At 36.9% G+C, this 17559-nt stretch overlaps 1 protein-coding gene across 13 annotated transcripts in view; it reads right to left on the minus strand.

Annotated features, from left to right (window-relative positions):
* Positions 1-17559, minus strand: part of RGS3 (regulator of G protein signaling 3) — a 178109-nt gene that overhangs the window by 40736 nt on the left and 119814 nt on the right. Inside the window, exon 1 of one of the 13 annotated variants that reach the window (XM_031954651.1) lies at positions 1177-1507. The exons of 11 other annotated variants lie outside the window; for them this stretch is intronic. In XM_031954651.1, coding sequence (XP_031810511.1) covers positions 1177-1329 — 153 coding nt within the window. In that variant the 5' untranslated portion in view covers positions 1330-1507. Of the gene's footprint in view, positions 1-468; positions 1153-1176; positions 1508-17559 lie in introns of those variants that run through there. One more of the 13 variants, XM_031954652.1, reaches the window with a different exon arrangement.

A 17559-nucleotide genomic window follows, 5' to 3' on the forward strand; every position in this document is an offset into this window, starting at 1 on the left:
TCCTACAGTCACAGGACACATTCTCTACACATTCCAACTCCTTTCCTCCCTCCCCCACCCCCCAAAAATGACATGCCTAGCAATAAGTCAGAGACAGAGACTGGGAAGCAGCAGAGACTGAAACAGAATCCTAGATTCTCAAGAGCTTTTCTCCCTTTCCCCTCTTCTTCCTCTTCTCCAGAATTAACACACACACCCCTCTCTCTCTCTCTCTCTCTCTCTCTCTCTCTCTCCCCCTCTTTTTTCCTTCCTTTCCCTTCCTCACACCCAGTCTTTTTCTTTTTCTCTACTTCACCTACTCTCCCCCAGCCCACCCCAGTATCCAATACCACACCCAGCCATCTCACAGCAATATACACCATTCTCCCGGGTTGCAAGATCTGCATCAATGGCTACCTTAGAGGAGGTTTTTAAAAAAGAAAAAGCACTTGGAATAGAATGGAAAGTAGCTCTCCCCAAAGCACCTACCCAGCACTCTGACGGCAATGAGCTGAGTTTTAAGCACAATGAGATCAATCAGCCCAGCTCCAGCTGCAACAATCCTGCAACAACAGGGTCCCCAGGAACTAACGGCATGGGCACCCAGATCAAGCTTGAACCAGGATCCTCCAGCAGGCAAGCAGCTCCCAGGCAGGGCTGCAGCACTTATTAGTGGTCCGCGTCAAGTGGCTGCCTGAGACATGTGAAAGGCTCTCCCCAGACAGAGTGCCTTTGTGTCAGCCGGGCTATTTATGGCACTGCCCAACTTCCCCGGGGGGACCATTACCTGCCGATAGAAGGAAAACCAAAAGACCGGCTTTCTGCTACACTCATCCGTGTCGCCGAATCCTTGAATCAGCTTTTCTCCTCCCCTTCTCTTTTTCTCTCCAAACTGTACCTCCCTTACCTCCCATCCTGTCTTTGGCAACAGAAGGTGAGAGGTAAGAGGAGCTTAATTGCTCCCACAAATAGAAAACTCTGCTAATTGCTAAACCATTGTTGCCTGTCTCTTGGACACAAGACCTCAATCCAAGGCTTCTCTGTCCTTTGCAATTATTGTACTTCCCAGCTCACCAGGGCTGTGCATTACTTTTGCCTAATCTTGGGACTCTCCAAGAGCCACAGAGGAAAGCTGGGAAATCCCATTTTCCCTTCCCATAATGAAAGAGACTAAACTTCTTAAATTTCCAAACTTACAAACACAGGTTCAGCTTCAGCTTCTGTTTCTCCAAATTCAGACCCCATGACAGAGCCCAGCCAATTCCTCTCTAAGGCTGGCTTAGGAGTTCCTCTTAACCCAGCTGGCAGGCAGCATAGGATACTACTCCATAGAAAGAGGTATCCATCCATTTTTCATTCAGCTGAGACCTAGAACATGATTAACTATTCCCAACCAGAATTAATTAGGCTCCAAAATTTCAGTACATCCTAGAAGGTCTCTGCTGGTCTGGAACAAGATGAACAAGGAAGTATAGAATAAAGTCCCCTTCCCAGAGGAAGATCCAATCAACTTTGAATCCTTATCAACTACTCCCCTCCCCCAACCCACCATCCTATCCCTCAGTAATCTTATTGGCAGAACACGCTGAACTCATTCCAGACTAAGAATGCAGCCATTTCTAGGGTGTGACAGAAGAGGCCTTTCAACATCCTCAAAGCAACACGGTTGAACAGTTTAGGACTCCTGTACTAAAAGAAAACGTGTAAATGGAATCTATGGGATGAGGAAGGAAGAGAAAGGCAGATAACAGTAACTCAAAGAGGTATCTTTCTAAAATCCTGAGTTGGGCCCAATGACTATACCATACTGGACTTCCTCCACTATGTTGTAGACACGAGTCCATTTAGCAAACATCTAGTAAGCACCTCTGGGCACACAAAGTCTGGCTGAGGGTTGGCTACAACAAAAATAAATAGATTTACCTTAGGATCTACAGTCATTTATTCACTTACAGGCTATATAGAAGAAATGAGGCTGGTGTTAAATTAAGTGTCAGCTTCATACAGAAAAAAAGATTTAACTAAACAGTGACAATTGCCAGTTTTATCCAAGAGGCTTCCTCAAACACATTAGCTGTTCACAAATGCTTATTGATCCCTTGTCTTGTCATTAGAAGGTAGAAGGTTTTTTCTCATTTGCAAGAGAAATCATTTGCAGAGCCCAAAAGAGAATTAGCATTGGCCTAGCATGGACCAATTCTTAAAGGCAGTCTGCTACGGCACCCTGCCCAGGATCAATGGAACCAGAATCGCCAATTTTTCTGGTTTGCTTAGGTCTCTCTCAGCAACTGGGAACAGTTATCTGTTAGTCACTCAGGGAGCAAGGTCTCTGCCTTTAGCTTAGGAGGTAAAGTCAGTGAGATTTCTGGGAAAATGTCTCAAAATGATCTTTTTCTTGATGTTTATTTGAGAAGATAAACGGCAATACTCAAAAGTGAAGCTCTGAAGAATTAAGTGAATGATGTTTAAGTCTTTGTTTTTGGTATGTTCCTTGAGCTTGTTTAGCCAATGACTAAAGTCCCTGACTCTAGTCCATTACGGCCAAACCTCCAGCTCATGTATTGATGCAGTTATATGATATAATGAGAGTTTCTGATATTTATTCAACAGCATCTCTGACAAAACTGCATGGCCCAAGGTCATTAGGATCATAATTCTAGAGCTTGTAAGAGATTTCAAAGATCATCTAATCCAGTAGCTGCATTTTATAAACAAGGAAACTGAAGCCAAGGGAAATACAATGACTTGACCAACATTACACAAGGATTTGAATTCGGGTTCTCTGAGTGCAGAACCAGAGCTCTTTCTACCACATCACAACAAATTAAAGCTGCTCACAAGCCTGAAAAGAATCTCTTCTTTCTTGGGGAAAGGTCCTCTGAAGAGACCTAGCAGATGGAGATGGACGAAAGATGAAGCAGTATATCTGTAGGTTCCTGCTGGACCACTCACTGTAGAAGAGGCTGTTCCTTGAGCCCAGTGACTGCACTAAAGCAATATTCTATTGTCTTTATTCAATAATAGTGAATTAAGTGAGTTAAGTCTGTGCCAGAAACCAGCCAACTCCAATGATCCTCATGGCTCCAGATGACAATTAATCAGCAAATAAGCAGGCAATGTTTTCTCTGTCTCTCTCTGTCTCTCTGTCTCTCTCTTGTCTCTGTCTCCCTCTCTGTCTCTGAATCTGTCTCTTTCTCTCTCCCTCTCTCTCTGTCTGTCTCTGTCTGTCTATCTCTCTCTCTCTCTTTTAATAAATTCCAATAGCTTTCCATTGCCTCCACAAAGTAAATACAAAAATACTCTGCTATTCAAAAACCCTTCATAAATTAATCCCCTCCTACCTTTCTGTTCTTTTTGCACCTTATTCACAACACGTACTAGTCTCCTGGTTGTTCTACAAACAAAACATTCCCTTGGCTCTGGGAATTTTCTCTGGCTGTTTCCCATGTCTGGAATGTATTCCCTCTTCTGATCTGACTATTCACCTCCCTGGCTTTCTTTAAGTCCTAACTAAAATCCAAACTACTACAGGAAAGCCTTCCCTCTGTTATTTTTTATTTATACTGCACATAGCTTATAGAATATATACTTGTCCACATGCTGTCTTACATAAATTCTTTAAGGGCAAAAACTGTCTTTTACCTCTTTTTGTATCCCCAGAATTTAGCACAGTATCTGGCACAAAATAAGTAATTAATAAACGTAGAGTGGTTGATTGACTTGTGAAGCTTCTACAGCTAAGTACTTAACTCCATAAAATATACAGGAAATATAGAGAGGGGACAATTGAGGAAAAAAGACAACATTGTTGAATGTCAAAAATTGATGATATGAAAGCTGAAATCTTATTTAGTAATCTAATAGAAATTATCTACTCAATCTACTCAAAACCATAAACTAAGAAAAGCTCCAAATGTATTCATAATCTAGATGTAAAAGGTCACATCATTAAAAAAAAAAAATTAGAAGCGCAGCCTGGAGTCAAGAGGACCTGAGTTGAAATCTCTCAGATACTTACTAGCTGTGTGACCCTAAGTTAAGTCACTTAACCTCAATTGCTTCCTCGCAAAAAAATAAATAAATTCGAAGAATAAGGAAAAATTTACCATTCAGATTTATAGAGAGGATCGTACAAAATAAAACCAACATTTTTGATTATGTAAAGTTGTAAAAATTCCACACAAACAAATCTAATTTAGTAAAAATCAGATGGAAAATAGGAAACTGGAAGGAAATCTGTGCAACAAGTTTCTCTGATAAAGGTTCATTTCCAAGAAACATAAGGAACTAATTTAAATTTATAAGCCAAAAAGCTTCTTCCCAATAAATAGTTATGTGGTCAAAGGATATGAACAGGAAGTGTTCAAAGGAAAGAATCTAAACCATCAACAATCATGTAAAAATGTTCTTATTCACTATTAGAGAAATGCAAATTAAAGCAGTTGTGAGACTCTATTTCATACATATCAGATGGACAAAGATGAAAAAAATGACAAATGTGGGAGATGCTACAAGAAAATAGGAAAACTAGTGCACTGTGGGTGGAACTATGAATCAATTACTAGTCCTGACATTCTGAAAAACATTTTGGAACTATGCCCAGAAAGTTACCAAAGTGAATTTACCCTTTTAGTATTTACTAGGCCTAAATCTCAAAAAAATATATAAAGATGAACTATAACTAGCTTAATGATTTTTAGGTATAACCAAAATAGCTATTTTATACCACTTTATTGGGGAGACACAATTAGGAGCATTGGATTCCAGGTAGGGTTCAAGGAAGGAAGCAGAAAGGAAAAAGAAAGGAGAAAAAGAGGGAGAGAGGAGAAAGGGACTAAGAAAAGTAATGGAAAGAAAGAAAAGGAGAGATGGGAGAGAGAAGAAAGGGAAGGAAGGGGAGAGATGGGAAGAGGAAGGGATATTTGGTAAGAAAAACTTCTCAACAATTCCACCAAGTAGGCTGCTGAGAAATTAAGGGATCCTTTTCACTGGAAGTCTTCAAGTAAAGGGTTGATGACTATGTGGTCATCATGTGCTATTAGTCAGAACCAAAATCTGAGATTCTATGATTGTCTGAATGTCTATCATATGTTCCCATTACCTCAGAACATTTGTTCAATGTCATTCAAAATGGAATACAAGAAGGTAATGTAAAATAGGCAGAAGTTACAATCTTCTTGTTTTTCTGGGCCTCAGCTCAGCTTGGAAAGCATTTACAAAGAGATTTAATAAGGATCATTAGAAAAAAAACTGAACAAATATTATTGTCATGATTCTAAATGACTGTAATAATTCTGACAACTCAGATTACTGGTAAAAGACCATGACAAATCTCAATTCAAAAGCTCTAAGTGTAGGCCCCTTAGAAACTGGAGGCAAAGTTTTGGCCACTGCATAATCAACACTTTCCCATTTAGATCCAAGGACTGCACCATAGTTACCTGCCTAGCCTATAGTGGTTTACTTAGCTCACACCAGACAATTATGGTTTCAGTTTCCTAAATAGCAGATGACTCTTTCACAGTCTCAGATTGCATATCCAACCCCTAGTAGCTGTAGTGTACAAATATGCTAATAGCCACATAAAGATAGTAAGTAAAGAGTTGGGATAGATTCCAATACATATGATCCAGTACCAATTACGATTATAGGAATTCAATAAATACTGGATGATTGTTGGTATAAACTCCATCCACATTACTAGAGAAACAACTCCAAATGATTGTAAATGGGACCATTTCCATAAACAAAGACCTAACCGTTCTTCACAATATCACCTAATAGGATGATTGTAACTAGAATAGTACTAAACAGGCTCTCAAAAACTCCTTGATAGGATGATCAGTCTTCTGACCAAGAGTAAAAAAGCCAACCCCAAATGGAGCTATTATAGGGTTCATTTGCACAGTCCATTTATTGCAAGCTTTGTAAGGGCAGAAATCACATCTACTTACTTCAATCTCCCCCCATCACATTCATCAAAGGTTCAGTCCATGTTTGTTTATACCAAAGCTAGTACTGTTGTTAAAGAATGAGTCAGGGATGACATATGGCTTAAGTGACTGATCTCCACTAAAGAGTCAAAAGCCCACTATCTAGCTAAGGGAAAGAGAAAAAACTCAGGGATAGGGGAGGGATATGTTCTTCCCATTTCTGGCTTAGGAGCCAAAAAAACTCCTGGGAACAAACCCAGGATATGAATAGCAGAAAGACCAAGGACTTACTGCACAGCTTCAGTATAGGGGTAACCATGCTAACTATAATCCTACCAGACTGCAAATGCTTAGAAAATGTATAACTCTTAGCCAGGTTTTTCCCTAGTTCTCTGCAAAGGATTTTGAGGTAGAATTGCAGCAATGTCTAATGCCTGCCAGCCAGTATGTGCTTATTCAAACTCTTTAAACACAAAGTGTGTTCCTTGGTTAGCTAGACTGCTATTACAACTTTTTTTTAATTAAATTTTATTTTTTCCCCAAACAAATATCTGCCTTTCCCACACCCCATTAAGGAAGCAAGAAAAACAAAATTCCCCTGTTACAAACACGTTATCATTCAATAAAAACATTCCTGTATTGCCCACTTCCATCTTTCAATATGAGCTGAGTTCATCATCTATCAACAGATTGGTATCCTGTTATATCATGAATTCTCTGGAATTGTGGCTAGTCATTGAATTGCTCAGAGCTCCCAAGACTTTCAAAGCTGATTGTCTTCACAATATTGTTGTGACTATATAAATTATTCTCACTATGCCTCAATTCATACAAGTCTTCCCAAATTTCTCTGAAACTAATTCCCCCATCTTCATCAATTCTGATAGCACAATAGTATTCCATCACATTCCTACACCATAACCTGTTCAGCCAATTGATTAATACTTAGTTTCCAATTCTTTGCTACCACAGAGTTGTTATACTTTTGTACAATGGGTCCTTTTCCTCTTTCTTTTTTCCTCAATAGCATTTTTTTTCCAAATACACATAAAGATAGTTTTCAACATTCATTTTTGTAAGATTTCTGTATTCCAAATTTTTTCTTCCTCTATTCCTTACCTCTCCCTTCTCAAGACAACAAGCAATCTGATATAGGTTAAACAGGTTCAATCCTTTTAAAGGTATCTCCGTATTTGTCATGCTGTACAAGAAAAATCATACCAGAAAGGGAAAAACATAAGAAAAAGCAAGCAAATAAATAAGGTGAAAATGCTATGCTTTGATCCACATTCAGTCTCCATAATCCTCTGAATGTGGATAGCATTTTCCATCCCACGTTTTTTGGAATTGTCTTGATCACAGCATTGCTGAGAAGAGCCAAGTTTTCCATCACAGTTGACCACATAATGTTGTTGCTATGTGGTCCTGCTCACTTTATTCAAGCATCAGGTCATGTCTCGCCAAGCTTTTCTGAATTCATCCTGCTGAAATCATTTCTTATAGAACAATAATATTCCATTATATCCTCCTTATACCTTTTATGAATAAGTTATCTTATTCAGCCATTCCCCATTTGATGGGCACCCACTCGATTTCCAATTCCCTGCCTTTTCTTCTTTCTTTTGATTTCTTTCGAGGTATATGTACTGGCATATACTGGCACCACCAGTCAAAGGGCATACATGACCCAATGCCCTCCAAAATGGCTAGACAACAGATCTACAAATATGCAACAATATATCTGTTTTCCCACAAACCCTGCAGTATCTATCATTTTCATTTTTTTAATCAATTCTTGTTAATATGGTGAGGTAGAATTTCATTTATGTTTATATAATTATTGGTGATTTAAAGCATTTTTATATGGTTTTTGATAGCTTACATTTTTTCCTGTGGAAACTACCTGTTCAGATCCACTGGCTATTAGGGAATGATTCGTATTTTTAGAAACTTGAATCCATTCCCTCTTTATCTTTGAAATGAGACCTTAATCAGAAAAACTGATTTTGAAAAGTCAAAAGTTTGTGTTGTGTTGCCTTTCCAATCTTATGTTTTATCAGGAAACTCTTTTCTTATCCATTGATCCAACACATAATTTCCTCCTTGTTTTTCTGATTTATGTCACCCTTTCTCAGTCATCTATACATCTGAAGTTTATCTTAACATAAAGTGTGAAACATTGGCTCACAACACCTAGTTTCTTCTGACTGCTTTCAAGTTTTCTTGACAGTTGTTGTTGAATAATGAATTCTTACTTTAATAGATAATAACTTCGAGTTTATCAGACAGTAATTTACTATGCCCATTTGTATATTGTGTACCTATATTGTTCCACTGATTAATATTTGTTTTTAAAGTAGTATATATTGTATATGTGTGTTTATGTGTGTATCTCTGATTTCTAATTTTTTTAGTATTATTTGAGATTTGGTATTACTAGTCCTTTTCTCCTTTCTACTTTTTTCATTAATTCCCATGAGATTCTTGTCCTTTCACTCCTCCAGATGAATTTTGTTATTTTTTTAGCTCCATACATTTTTGGTAGTTTAATTGGTATGGTTTTGAATAAGTAGATTAATTTAAGTAGTATTGTCATTTTTATTAATGGCTAAGCCTACTTATGAACAGATATTCCTCCTGTGATAAAGATTTTATTTGTTCAAAGAGTATTTTGTAATTGTTTCCTATAGTTCCTGTATATATGACATGGCAAAAGCCTCCCAACTATTTTATATTTTCTATAATTTTTAAAAATAGGATTTCTCTATCTCTGATAATTTTTTCCTTTTTGGTCATATACTGAAATGCTGAAAATCTGTGTAAACTTTTTTTATATTCTGTTACTTTTGCTAAAGATATTGTTTTAATTTTTTAGTTGATCTATCCTATTAGCTGCAAAAAAAAAAAAAGTCATTGTTTCCTCTTTTCTATGCTCATTGTCTTTTTGCTATAGCTAGCATTACTCATACCATATTTGATTATGGCATCCTTGCTATATCTCTAAACTTTTTAGAAGATTCCAGTTTATTCCCAAGTTAGTTCTTGGTTCTAGAAAGATACTATTCATTGTATTTAGGAAAAATTTGTTTATTCCTATGCTTTATAGTGTTTTTAATAGGAATGGATGTTTTATATGAGCAAAAACCTTTTCTAAATCAAGTGATATAGTCAAATGATTTTTGTTGTTCTTACCATTAACATGGACAATTATGCTTACAGTTTTTCTAATATTCGATCAGTCCTGTATCCTGGTATAAAATCATTCTGTTTATAGTTACTGAAGTCTCTACTAATTCTTTTATCAAAATTTTTGTTATCAATATTCAATAGGGATATTGTCCTACAATTTCTTTTGCAGTTTTGACTTTCAGAATCAAGACTATAATTATATCATAAAAGAAATTCCTTAGGATATATAATTTTCTAATTTTTTCAATTTATGTATTATCAGAACTGTTCTTTAAATGTTTGATAGACCACTTTTAGTTCATTTGATTCTAGATTTTTTTTTCCTTTGGTAGTTCCTTTTATGGATTATTCCATTTCTTTTTCTGAGATTGGGTTAAGTCCTACATGTCCAGTTTCTTAAACTGTGGTTCACAACTCTATATGGTATATGGAGGGCATGAAATTATGATTTATAATCAATAAACATTTATCTATTTCATATGCCTATATACCCCGGATTGCATAAAAATTTCTGAGGCAAACAAAAGATGGTAAATAGAAAAAGTTTAAGAAGCCTTGCTCTATGTCATGTTTCTATTAATCTGGGCATTTTTAATTTAGAGTGGCATATTAATTAGGAAAAATAGTTCTTAATAACTTCTTTCTTATTGGTTGTAAATTCACTTTCTAATTTTTTATATTGGTAATTAGGTTTTAGCCTTTCTTTTTTAAAAAAAATAGAATTAGCTAATAGTTTGTCTTTTTTATTTTTTGTTAATTCAATTTTTAAGTTTCAATTGTGTTTATTCTTTAATTTTCAAGATTTCTGTTTTGGTGTTTAAATGAGGTTTTTGATTTAATTTCCAGTTGTTTTCTTGTTTTAGTTGCATGTTCAATTTGAAATCTTTCCTTCCTCTCTTTTCTTGATCAGTTTTTAAATATATAAATTTTTCTTCAAGGATTGCTTTGGCTGCATCCCAATGTTATTTGATTGTTTTCATTATCTTTAATAAAATTATTGTTGTGACCCACCCATTCTTTAGCATTAAATTATTTGATCTCCAATTAATTTTTAATTGTTTTTAAATGGCCCTTAATTGAGCACAATTTTTATTGTATTGTTGTGCATAAAATATGTGTTTAATATTTTGGCTTATGTTTATGAATTTAATGCCTTAAATAATGGTTGATTCCCATTCAGTTATTCTCCAGAATTCTATCATGTTTGATTTTTCTAAAATTCAGTTCCGGTCCTTCACTCCTAATTTGTTTGGTCTGAATCTGAACCTGAAAGAAGTGAATCCCCCATTATATAAGTATTACTATTTCCCTTGTAATTCAATTAATATTGGCATTACATATTTAAATACAATGCTACTTGGCACATATGAGTTTGAAATCAATATTCATTGTATATGGTATCTTTCAGCAAAATGTATTTTTCCTGTATACCTTTTAATGAAACGTATTTTCTATTGTTTTGTCTGAAATCATAATTACTTCCTCTGCCTTTTTTTTCTTCAGCTAAAACTAAATAAATTTTGCTCCCTCTCTTAATTTTAACCGTGTGGACATCCTGCTATCTCCAATTATGTTTAAAAAACAATATATTATTGGATCAGCCTTTCTAACCAATTCTGCTATTCTCTTCCATTTTGAGGGTATTACCATTCACATCCATGGTTGTGATTATTAACTATTATTACTTTTTATTACTTTTATTTATTACTATTATTTTTATTTTATATTACTTTATTTCCCACTCCCCTCTTTATAAAGAATAAGAGGGAGGTTAAAAAAAAAGGGGGGGGGGTAAGTTCAGCACCAGTGCTCTAGACTTAGTGTAATCTGCTTCTGTGACCGTTCCTCTTCTTTCTGTGATCCAATAACTAGTACTTACCCAAGAGTGCTTATCCTTCCATTATTTTCTTTTAAAACCCTCTTTAGAGTTTCTCTTGCTTAGATAAATCCCTTCTTTACTCTATCCTATTTATTATTCCTATCTCTCCCTATTTTCCTTTCTTTCTTGTTTCTCTGTTGAAATGCATTTATAAATTATAAATACCAATCTGTGTAAATTCCTGGGAGTTTCCATTTTGGACTTTTAGGCAGTAACTGATGGGATTCTTTATATTTCAACTTTGCCCTTTTGTAAGAGCATACTGTGAGAGATATGAGCAATTTTCTTTATTTTTTTTGTTTCAAGGAGTCATTAGCTTATGTTTGTTCAAATCCAATTTTCTGGGAGTTTTCCTTCATTAGGCAAGGTTTTGTACCTCTTATTCCAGGCTGTTAATTCCTTTTCCAAATTATTCTTCCATAGCTCTCATTTCTTTTCTTTTTCCTCTAGTGCCTTCAGTTGATTTTTTAAATAATTTTTTAAAACTTTTAAAAATCTTTTCTTCATTTTTTTCCAGGAATTCTGGTTGGATTGATGTCCATGCTGTTTCCTCCTTTGAGGCTTTTCTTTGGAATCATTCTCTTCTAAATTTATGTCTTAGGTTTTTCTTCACTATAATAGCTATTAATGGTAGAATTTTGTTTTTGTTTATTCATTCTTCCAGCCTACTTCTTGGCTTCAGACTTTTTGTTAGGTCCAGGCTTAAGTCACTTTCCGAAAAGAATGTCTGAGGTGAGCTTTTGTCACCTTGGAAGTCCTGGAGTCATAGCCACACCACTTCTGTTTCTGAATTTGCTGCTTGCTTAGTACATAACCAACAGCACAGCTACCTCCCCCTGGCACACCATCTGCAAACCAGACTGGGGTAGCAAGTATCAAAGTTGGCCTCAGGACCTGAAGGTCCACAGCCTTGGTCCTCCTTTTAGTTCCTATGGGCTAGAAGGCTCAGTGCAGGACACTTCTGAACATATCCTCTCTTCAGTGTTCACAGTATTCAATCTACTTATTCTAACCTTGTTTTTTTCTGTATTAATTATTAATTTCTGTATCAGAACCTGATCTGCTATGTTTTTTAGATCTTTATGAAGGGAGTTATACTATGAGAAAGAGCTCAGTAGACAGCTAGATGGCGCAGTGGATAGAGCACTGGCCCTGAAGTCAGGACTACTGGAGTTCAAATTTGACTGCAGACACTTCACACCTCCTAGCTGTGTGACCCTGGGCAAGTCACTTATCCCCAATGGCCTCAGCCAAGAGAGAGAGAGAGAGAGAGAGATAAAGAGCTCAGCTGTCCTTCCTGCTATTCCATCATCTAGCCTCCCAGAGGTCCTCAAACTTTTTAAATAGGGGGCCAGTTCACTGTCCCTCAGACTGTTGGAGGGCCCGACTATAGTAAAAACAAAAACTTTGTTTTGTGGGCCTTTAAATAAAGAAACTTCATAGCCCTGGGTGAGGGGGATAAACGTCCTCAGCTGCTGCATCTGACCCGCAGGCCATAGTTTGAGGACCCCTGCGAGTCTACACCATGATACTATGATTTTCCTACAAACTGCCATCAAAAAAGTTTCCTTCAGTTTAACTTAATAAATAAATGGACCATGCTTCACTGGGGCAAAAGGATAAAAAGAAAGAATGTCAACTTACCACAGAGTAAAAACTGCATATGTCTAGACATTTGGGGATAAACATGAAGAGGTGAAAACTCTTTATGGCTATAAAACTCAATAGTCTACTTTAAACCCATAATGGCGGTCCTTAGAAAGGCTAATTCTGATGTAGCTCCAGGAAAGAGAATTCCACAGCTTCACCAGAATACCTTCTGTAGCAGAGTCTGGGCTAGTGCTCAATTCCTAATTAATGAGATTTCCACCCTGGTCCCTGGAGAGTTCATTTCATAATCCAATTGTCTTCATCACCACTAGGAAAATGTGCCAGATAATCAGCTTGAGCTTTCCTTTAATTCTGTCCCAGAGCTCCTAGCTGTCCCAACTTGTACTCTACTAAATTAATGGTGAATGTGCCTCCAAGCTGCTACCAAAGGTTTTATTTGATCATACTATTCACATTTGTCTTGTTTTGCTATACACCTTTCAATCAATCAAATATTCATGGAAATCCTACATACGATATTACACTCAGGTAAATCATAGTCTCCCCTCCTCTTAATTTCCTAAAAATAAAAGCGTTTGACTAGATTAGCAAAGGTCCTTCCAGCTCTAATAGTCTATAATTGATTCCCAGTGAAATACTATCCCTGGTAGTAATAAGACATTCAAAGAAGAAAAGTACCATTATTGTCCTAAAGGAACTTACATTCTATTTGTGGGTGAGAAAACCTAAGCTGTGCATCATTAATTTATCATGTTACTTTCATATGAATGGATGGATCCCAAGCTGACTCCAGTTCTCAGAGCACTGATTTCCATCAAAGTCCCTAGGAACTCACCAAATAAAATCATTCTTATTGTCAAGCAGGCTAACCCTAGCACTGAAAACCTGAAAAATTCTTAGGCTTTCATAGTTCACTGTTACATTATCAAAACAGTTCAGTTTTGTTCATTGGCTCATTTAGGATTTTACAGCTTACAAATGACCAATATTACATTAGAATTCTCATCTTTCAGTAAGAAACTGATAAGATCAACAGCAAGGTGAGGAACATGGAAAATGACAATATGGATCTGGCTACAGAAGGAAGGAAAGGTGAAGAGATCTTTGATGATGACGATTTTTATCACCAGCTAGTTGGTCAAAAGTGATTTGTCCAATAGTTCCTGTTTGCCTATTGCGTTGGGCTTGAATCCTACATAATTCATGAAACTCCAAAAAGTCACAACAAATTTTGTCCCGATTCTAAGCATGTTCTCGCTATGGATTTCCAATCATTCAAGGTTAAGATTTCATAAGACAACTTATCTAGCAACATCTTCACATAAGATGATGTAGTCCCATAAAGAGTGCAACCCTTTTTCAAATCTTTAATTTTTTCCAAATTAAAAGAAAGGTAGAAGAGGGAAGTTATTAGATGTCAGAGGGCTCTATGAACCTTAAAAATTAACATTCTTCAGGTAGCCCTAACCTGAGATTTCATATTGTGGGATCGAGAAGAGAAGCATCCTGCTGATGCTCCTAGATAGAATATATCAAAAAGATACTAATATTGACTCAAGACCACAAATTTCAAGGTCTGATCTCTCCATCTCAATTTTGTTGTGTGATGCTTCTTTTTAAGAAGCAGAAGGAAACAGAAAAGATTTCGTCTTCCGCTTCCCCAGAAAAACTTGTTCCCACTAAAAGCCAACATGTGACAAAGAACAATTAGAAAGCTGGAAAGGGAAATCTTTAAGCCTAGAAAAGACCACTAGATTTCTTCCCAAGTTCCCACCAGATATTAGTCCCATCAAAGACTAATCTCCTTCCTCTCTCTCCTGACCCTAAAGCCTAGAGATGAAACAAGGCTCATCTAAGGTAGGAGCAATATTTCCAAAAGAAAGTGAACATAGCTGGAAAGAAGGATTTGAGCAGAAGTCAAGGCCAAAAGGACACTAGCCAGAGAACTAGGAGTCTGAAAGGCAACTCAAAGGAAGTGTCTTCCCATCCGGCCCCCTGGAATTCCCAGGCTCTGTTTTTGTCCAGGGTCAATAAGAGGACCCCACAAAGGAGCCTGCATTCACCCTAAATGGGAAAAAAAAAGGGAAAAAGTTTTAAAAAAATTCTAATTCTTCCCTTCATCCTGCCAGGTCCCTTCTGAATAGCACTGGGGTATAGAGGAAATAGATTACAGTTCAAATAAAGGGATTTTCCAACTAAGCTTCTGTGTACTCTGTGACCTAAGCAAAAGGAGCAGGAAGAGGTTGAGAAGCCACTGCTCTTCCGAGGCAGGGCTCCACCTCCTCCTTAGAATTGTTCTATTCTTGAAAACTATTTTTAGGGCAAACTTCACAGGGTGCTTCTTCACTAGTCCCATGTTTTCAAGGTCCAGGTGATTCATCTGGGCCCCACTCATTCTGTTCCAGCAAAAGCAGCCAAGAATGTATAAGTAAACCAGTCAGCTAGGCCAACTCTTCCAGATTTGTTAGATGATTTCTTATTATTTCCATTACAGCCTGAAATGGTAACTTAAATTTCCCAACAACAACATACTGGAATGCTGAGATGGGAAAGTAAAAAACTTAAGTGACACTATTTATCCCTTCCACTCTCCCTGGCAAAGCTTTCAAAAATTATCAGACGGAAAGACAATGAAGTATAGCAGAAAGAGCACAGAAATGGTACAACAGTCCAAAAACTTGCATTATACAGATGCAGCTCTGCTATATACCTGGTTGTGTGAATTTGAGTAAGTCATTTTCTGCCCCTCACCTCCCAGCTCTTCAACAGTTCTAAAACCAGGGCATTAAGACTAAACATTCTCTAAATTTCCTTCCAGTTCTAAAATTGCACAAATATACATTGCACACCCCATTTCCTCACCACTTCCCCACAAGGCAATGGAGAATGAATGACTGAAAAGAAACACTTATTGAGCACTTACTATGTGTAAAACACTATGCAATGATAAAAACTACCCCTTCTCCCATTACTATTTCCCATTCATCCCAGTCCAAATCCCAATCCAGTTTTGCTTTCCTCTTTCATTGCAACTCTAACAATGTTCTCCCATTAACAAACTCCCCTTCATCTTAAAACTCTTTCTTTTGTGTTCTATCTTTGGTCACAGGGACCTGGTTCTCCCCAGAAGACACGGCTTCCCTGCTGATTCTCTCTCATGCCCTTTCCCCCTTCTGTAAGATAAGCTGTTCCCCATTCTCCTTCCACATTCTCCCTCTGCCACCACCAGACAACAATCTCTTCTCCTTATATTCTATCCATTTTATCTAGATACATTATTTTATCTAGCTCCTGATAGCATTTATCTAATGGTCCTTTAAATCACTGGCCATTCTTTCTCAAGGAATTATTTCCCCTTCCTCCTAATCCCTGCTCTTAACCTAGAGGATTTCAACATAGACAAAAATGTTTACTAAAACACTCTGCCTTTATAACTCTTTTAAAAAATCTCAACTTCTACAACATATTCTTTCACTCCACCTCAGTCATACACAGGAATAGTCACAATATTGATCTCCTTATTACCTATAACTATCTCACTCCCATGAGCAAGAATTCTGAAATTTTTCCTACCATAACTTTCCATCTTTCCCTCCGTCTTCCTCCTCCATAGCCCATTACGTGTCTTCACCATGACCTCTAATCTCTCCACTCCTCAGTAGTCTCTCAAGCCCCTCACTATTCTAGCTTTACTTTCTTCATCATCTTAAACCCATAGTTAATTGATGAAATTCAACTTCATGCTGTCCTCCTCTTTCTTATCCCTCACCACCTTGTACTATGCTCACTCATATCTTCCCAAACCTCATCTCTAGACTATTTCCCCCAACTTTCTTCTCTACTTCTGCTAATAAAGAACTAAAAAGTCATGCTACTGTGCTGACTAGGTCTTTAATAAGTTTATAGTTTCCTAACATGGTCCTCAACGATACAAAGCAAGACTTTTCTCACTCCCTAATTCTCTATTATATTTCCCCATACCAGCTGTTCCAAATTTTCCCTTCTTTCCTCCATTCTCCCAATATCAATATCTTCCCCCCCTCCCTTTTAGAAGAGCACTTTCTTACTTTATTGAAAAAATATTCACCAGATTCACTATAAGCTCTCTTCTATCCCCTTCCAATATAACTCAAAATCCCTTAAAATTATGACTATTACCTCCAGTTTTACTCTAGCCCTTTTCGTTATCAAGACCAACTCTTTCATTTGCATCCTTGATCCCATTCCTTCTCATCTTCTCCAGCAGATTGTCCCCATGACCATCCCTACCCTCTTCCCTTATCTTCAATCTCTTCCTTCTGCCTACAAATATTCCCAGCTTTCCTCAATCCTTTAAAAAAAAAAAACCTGTCACTTGATTGTGTCATTTCCTCAAGCTAGCATCCTATTTCTCTTTTTTTTTTTTTATTTAATAGCCTTTAATTTACAGGATATATATACATGGGTAACTTTACAGCATTAACAATTGCCAAACCTCTTGTTCCAATTTTTCACCTCTTACCCCCCCCCACCCCCTCCCCTAAATGGCAGGATGACCAGTAGATGTTAAATATATTAAAATATAACTTAGATACACAATAAGTATACATGACCAAAACATTATTTTGCTGTACAAAAAGAATCAGACTCTGAATTATTGTACAATTAGCTTGTGAAGGAAATCAAAGATGCAGGTGTGCATAAATATAGGGATTGGGAATTCAATGTAATGGTTTTTAGTCATCTCCCAGAGTTCTTTTTCTGGGTATAGCTAGTTCAGTTCATTACTGCTCCATTAGAAATGATTTGGTTGATCTCGTTGCTGAGGATGGCCTGATCCATCAGAACTGGTCATCATCTAGTATTGTTGTTGAAGTATATAATGATCTCCTGGTCCTGCTCATTTCACTCAGCATCAGTTCGTGTAAGTCTCTCCAGGCCTTTCTGAAATCATCCTGTTGGTCATTTCTTACAGAACAGTAATATTCC

This window comes from Sarcophilus harrisii, chromosome 2, assembly GCF_902635505.1.
Source record: "Sarcophilus harrisii chromosome 2, mSarHar1.11, whole genome shotgun sequence".
Classification (NCBI taxonomy): domain Eukaryota; kingdom Metazoa; phylum Chordata; class Mammalia; order Dasyuromorphia; family Dasyuridae; genus Sarcophilus; species Sarcophilus harrisii.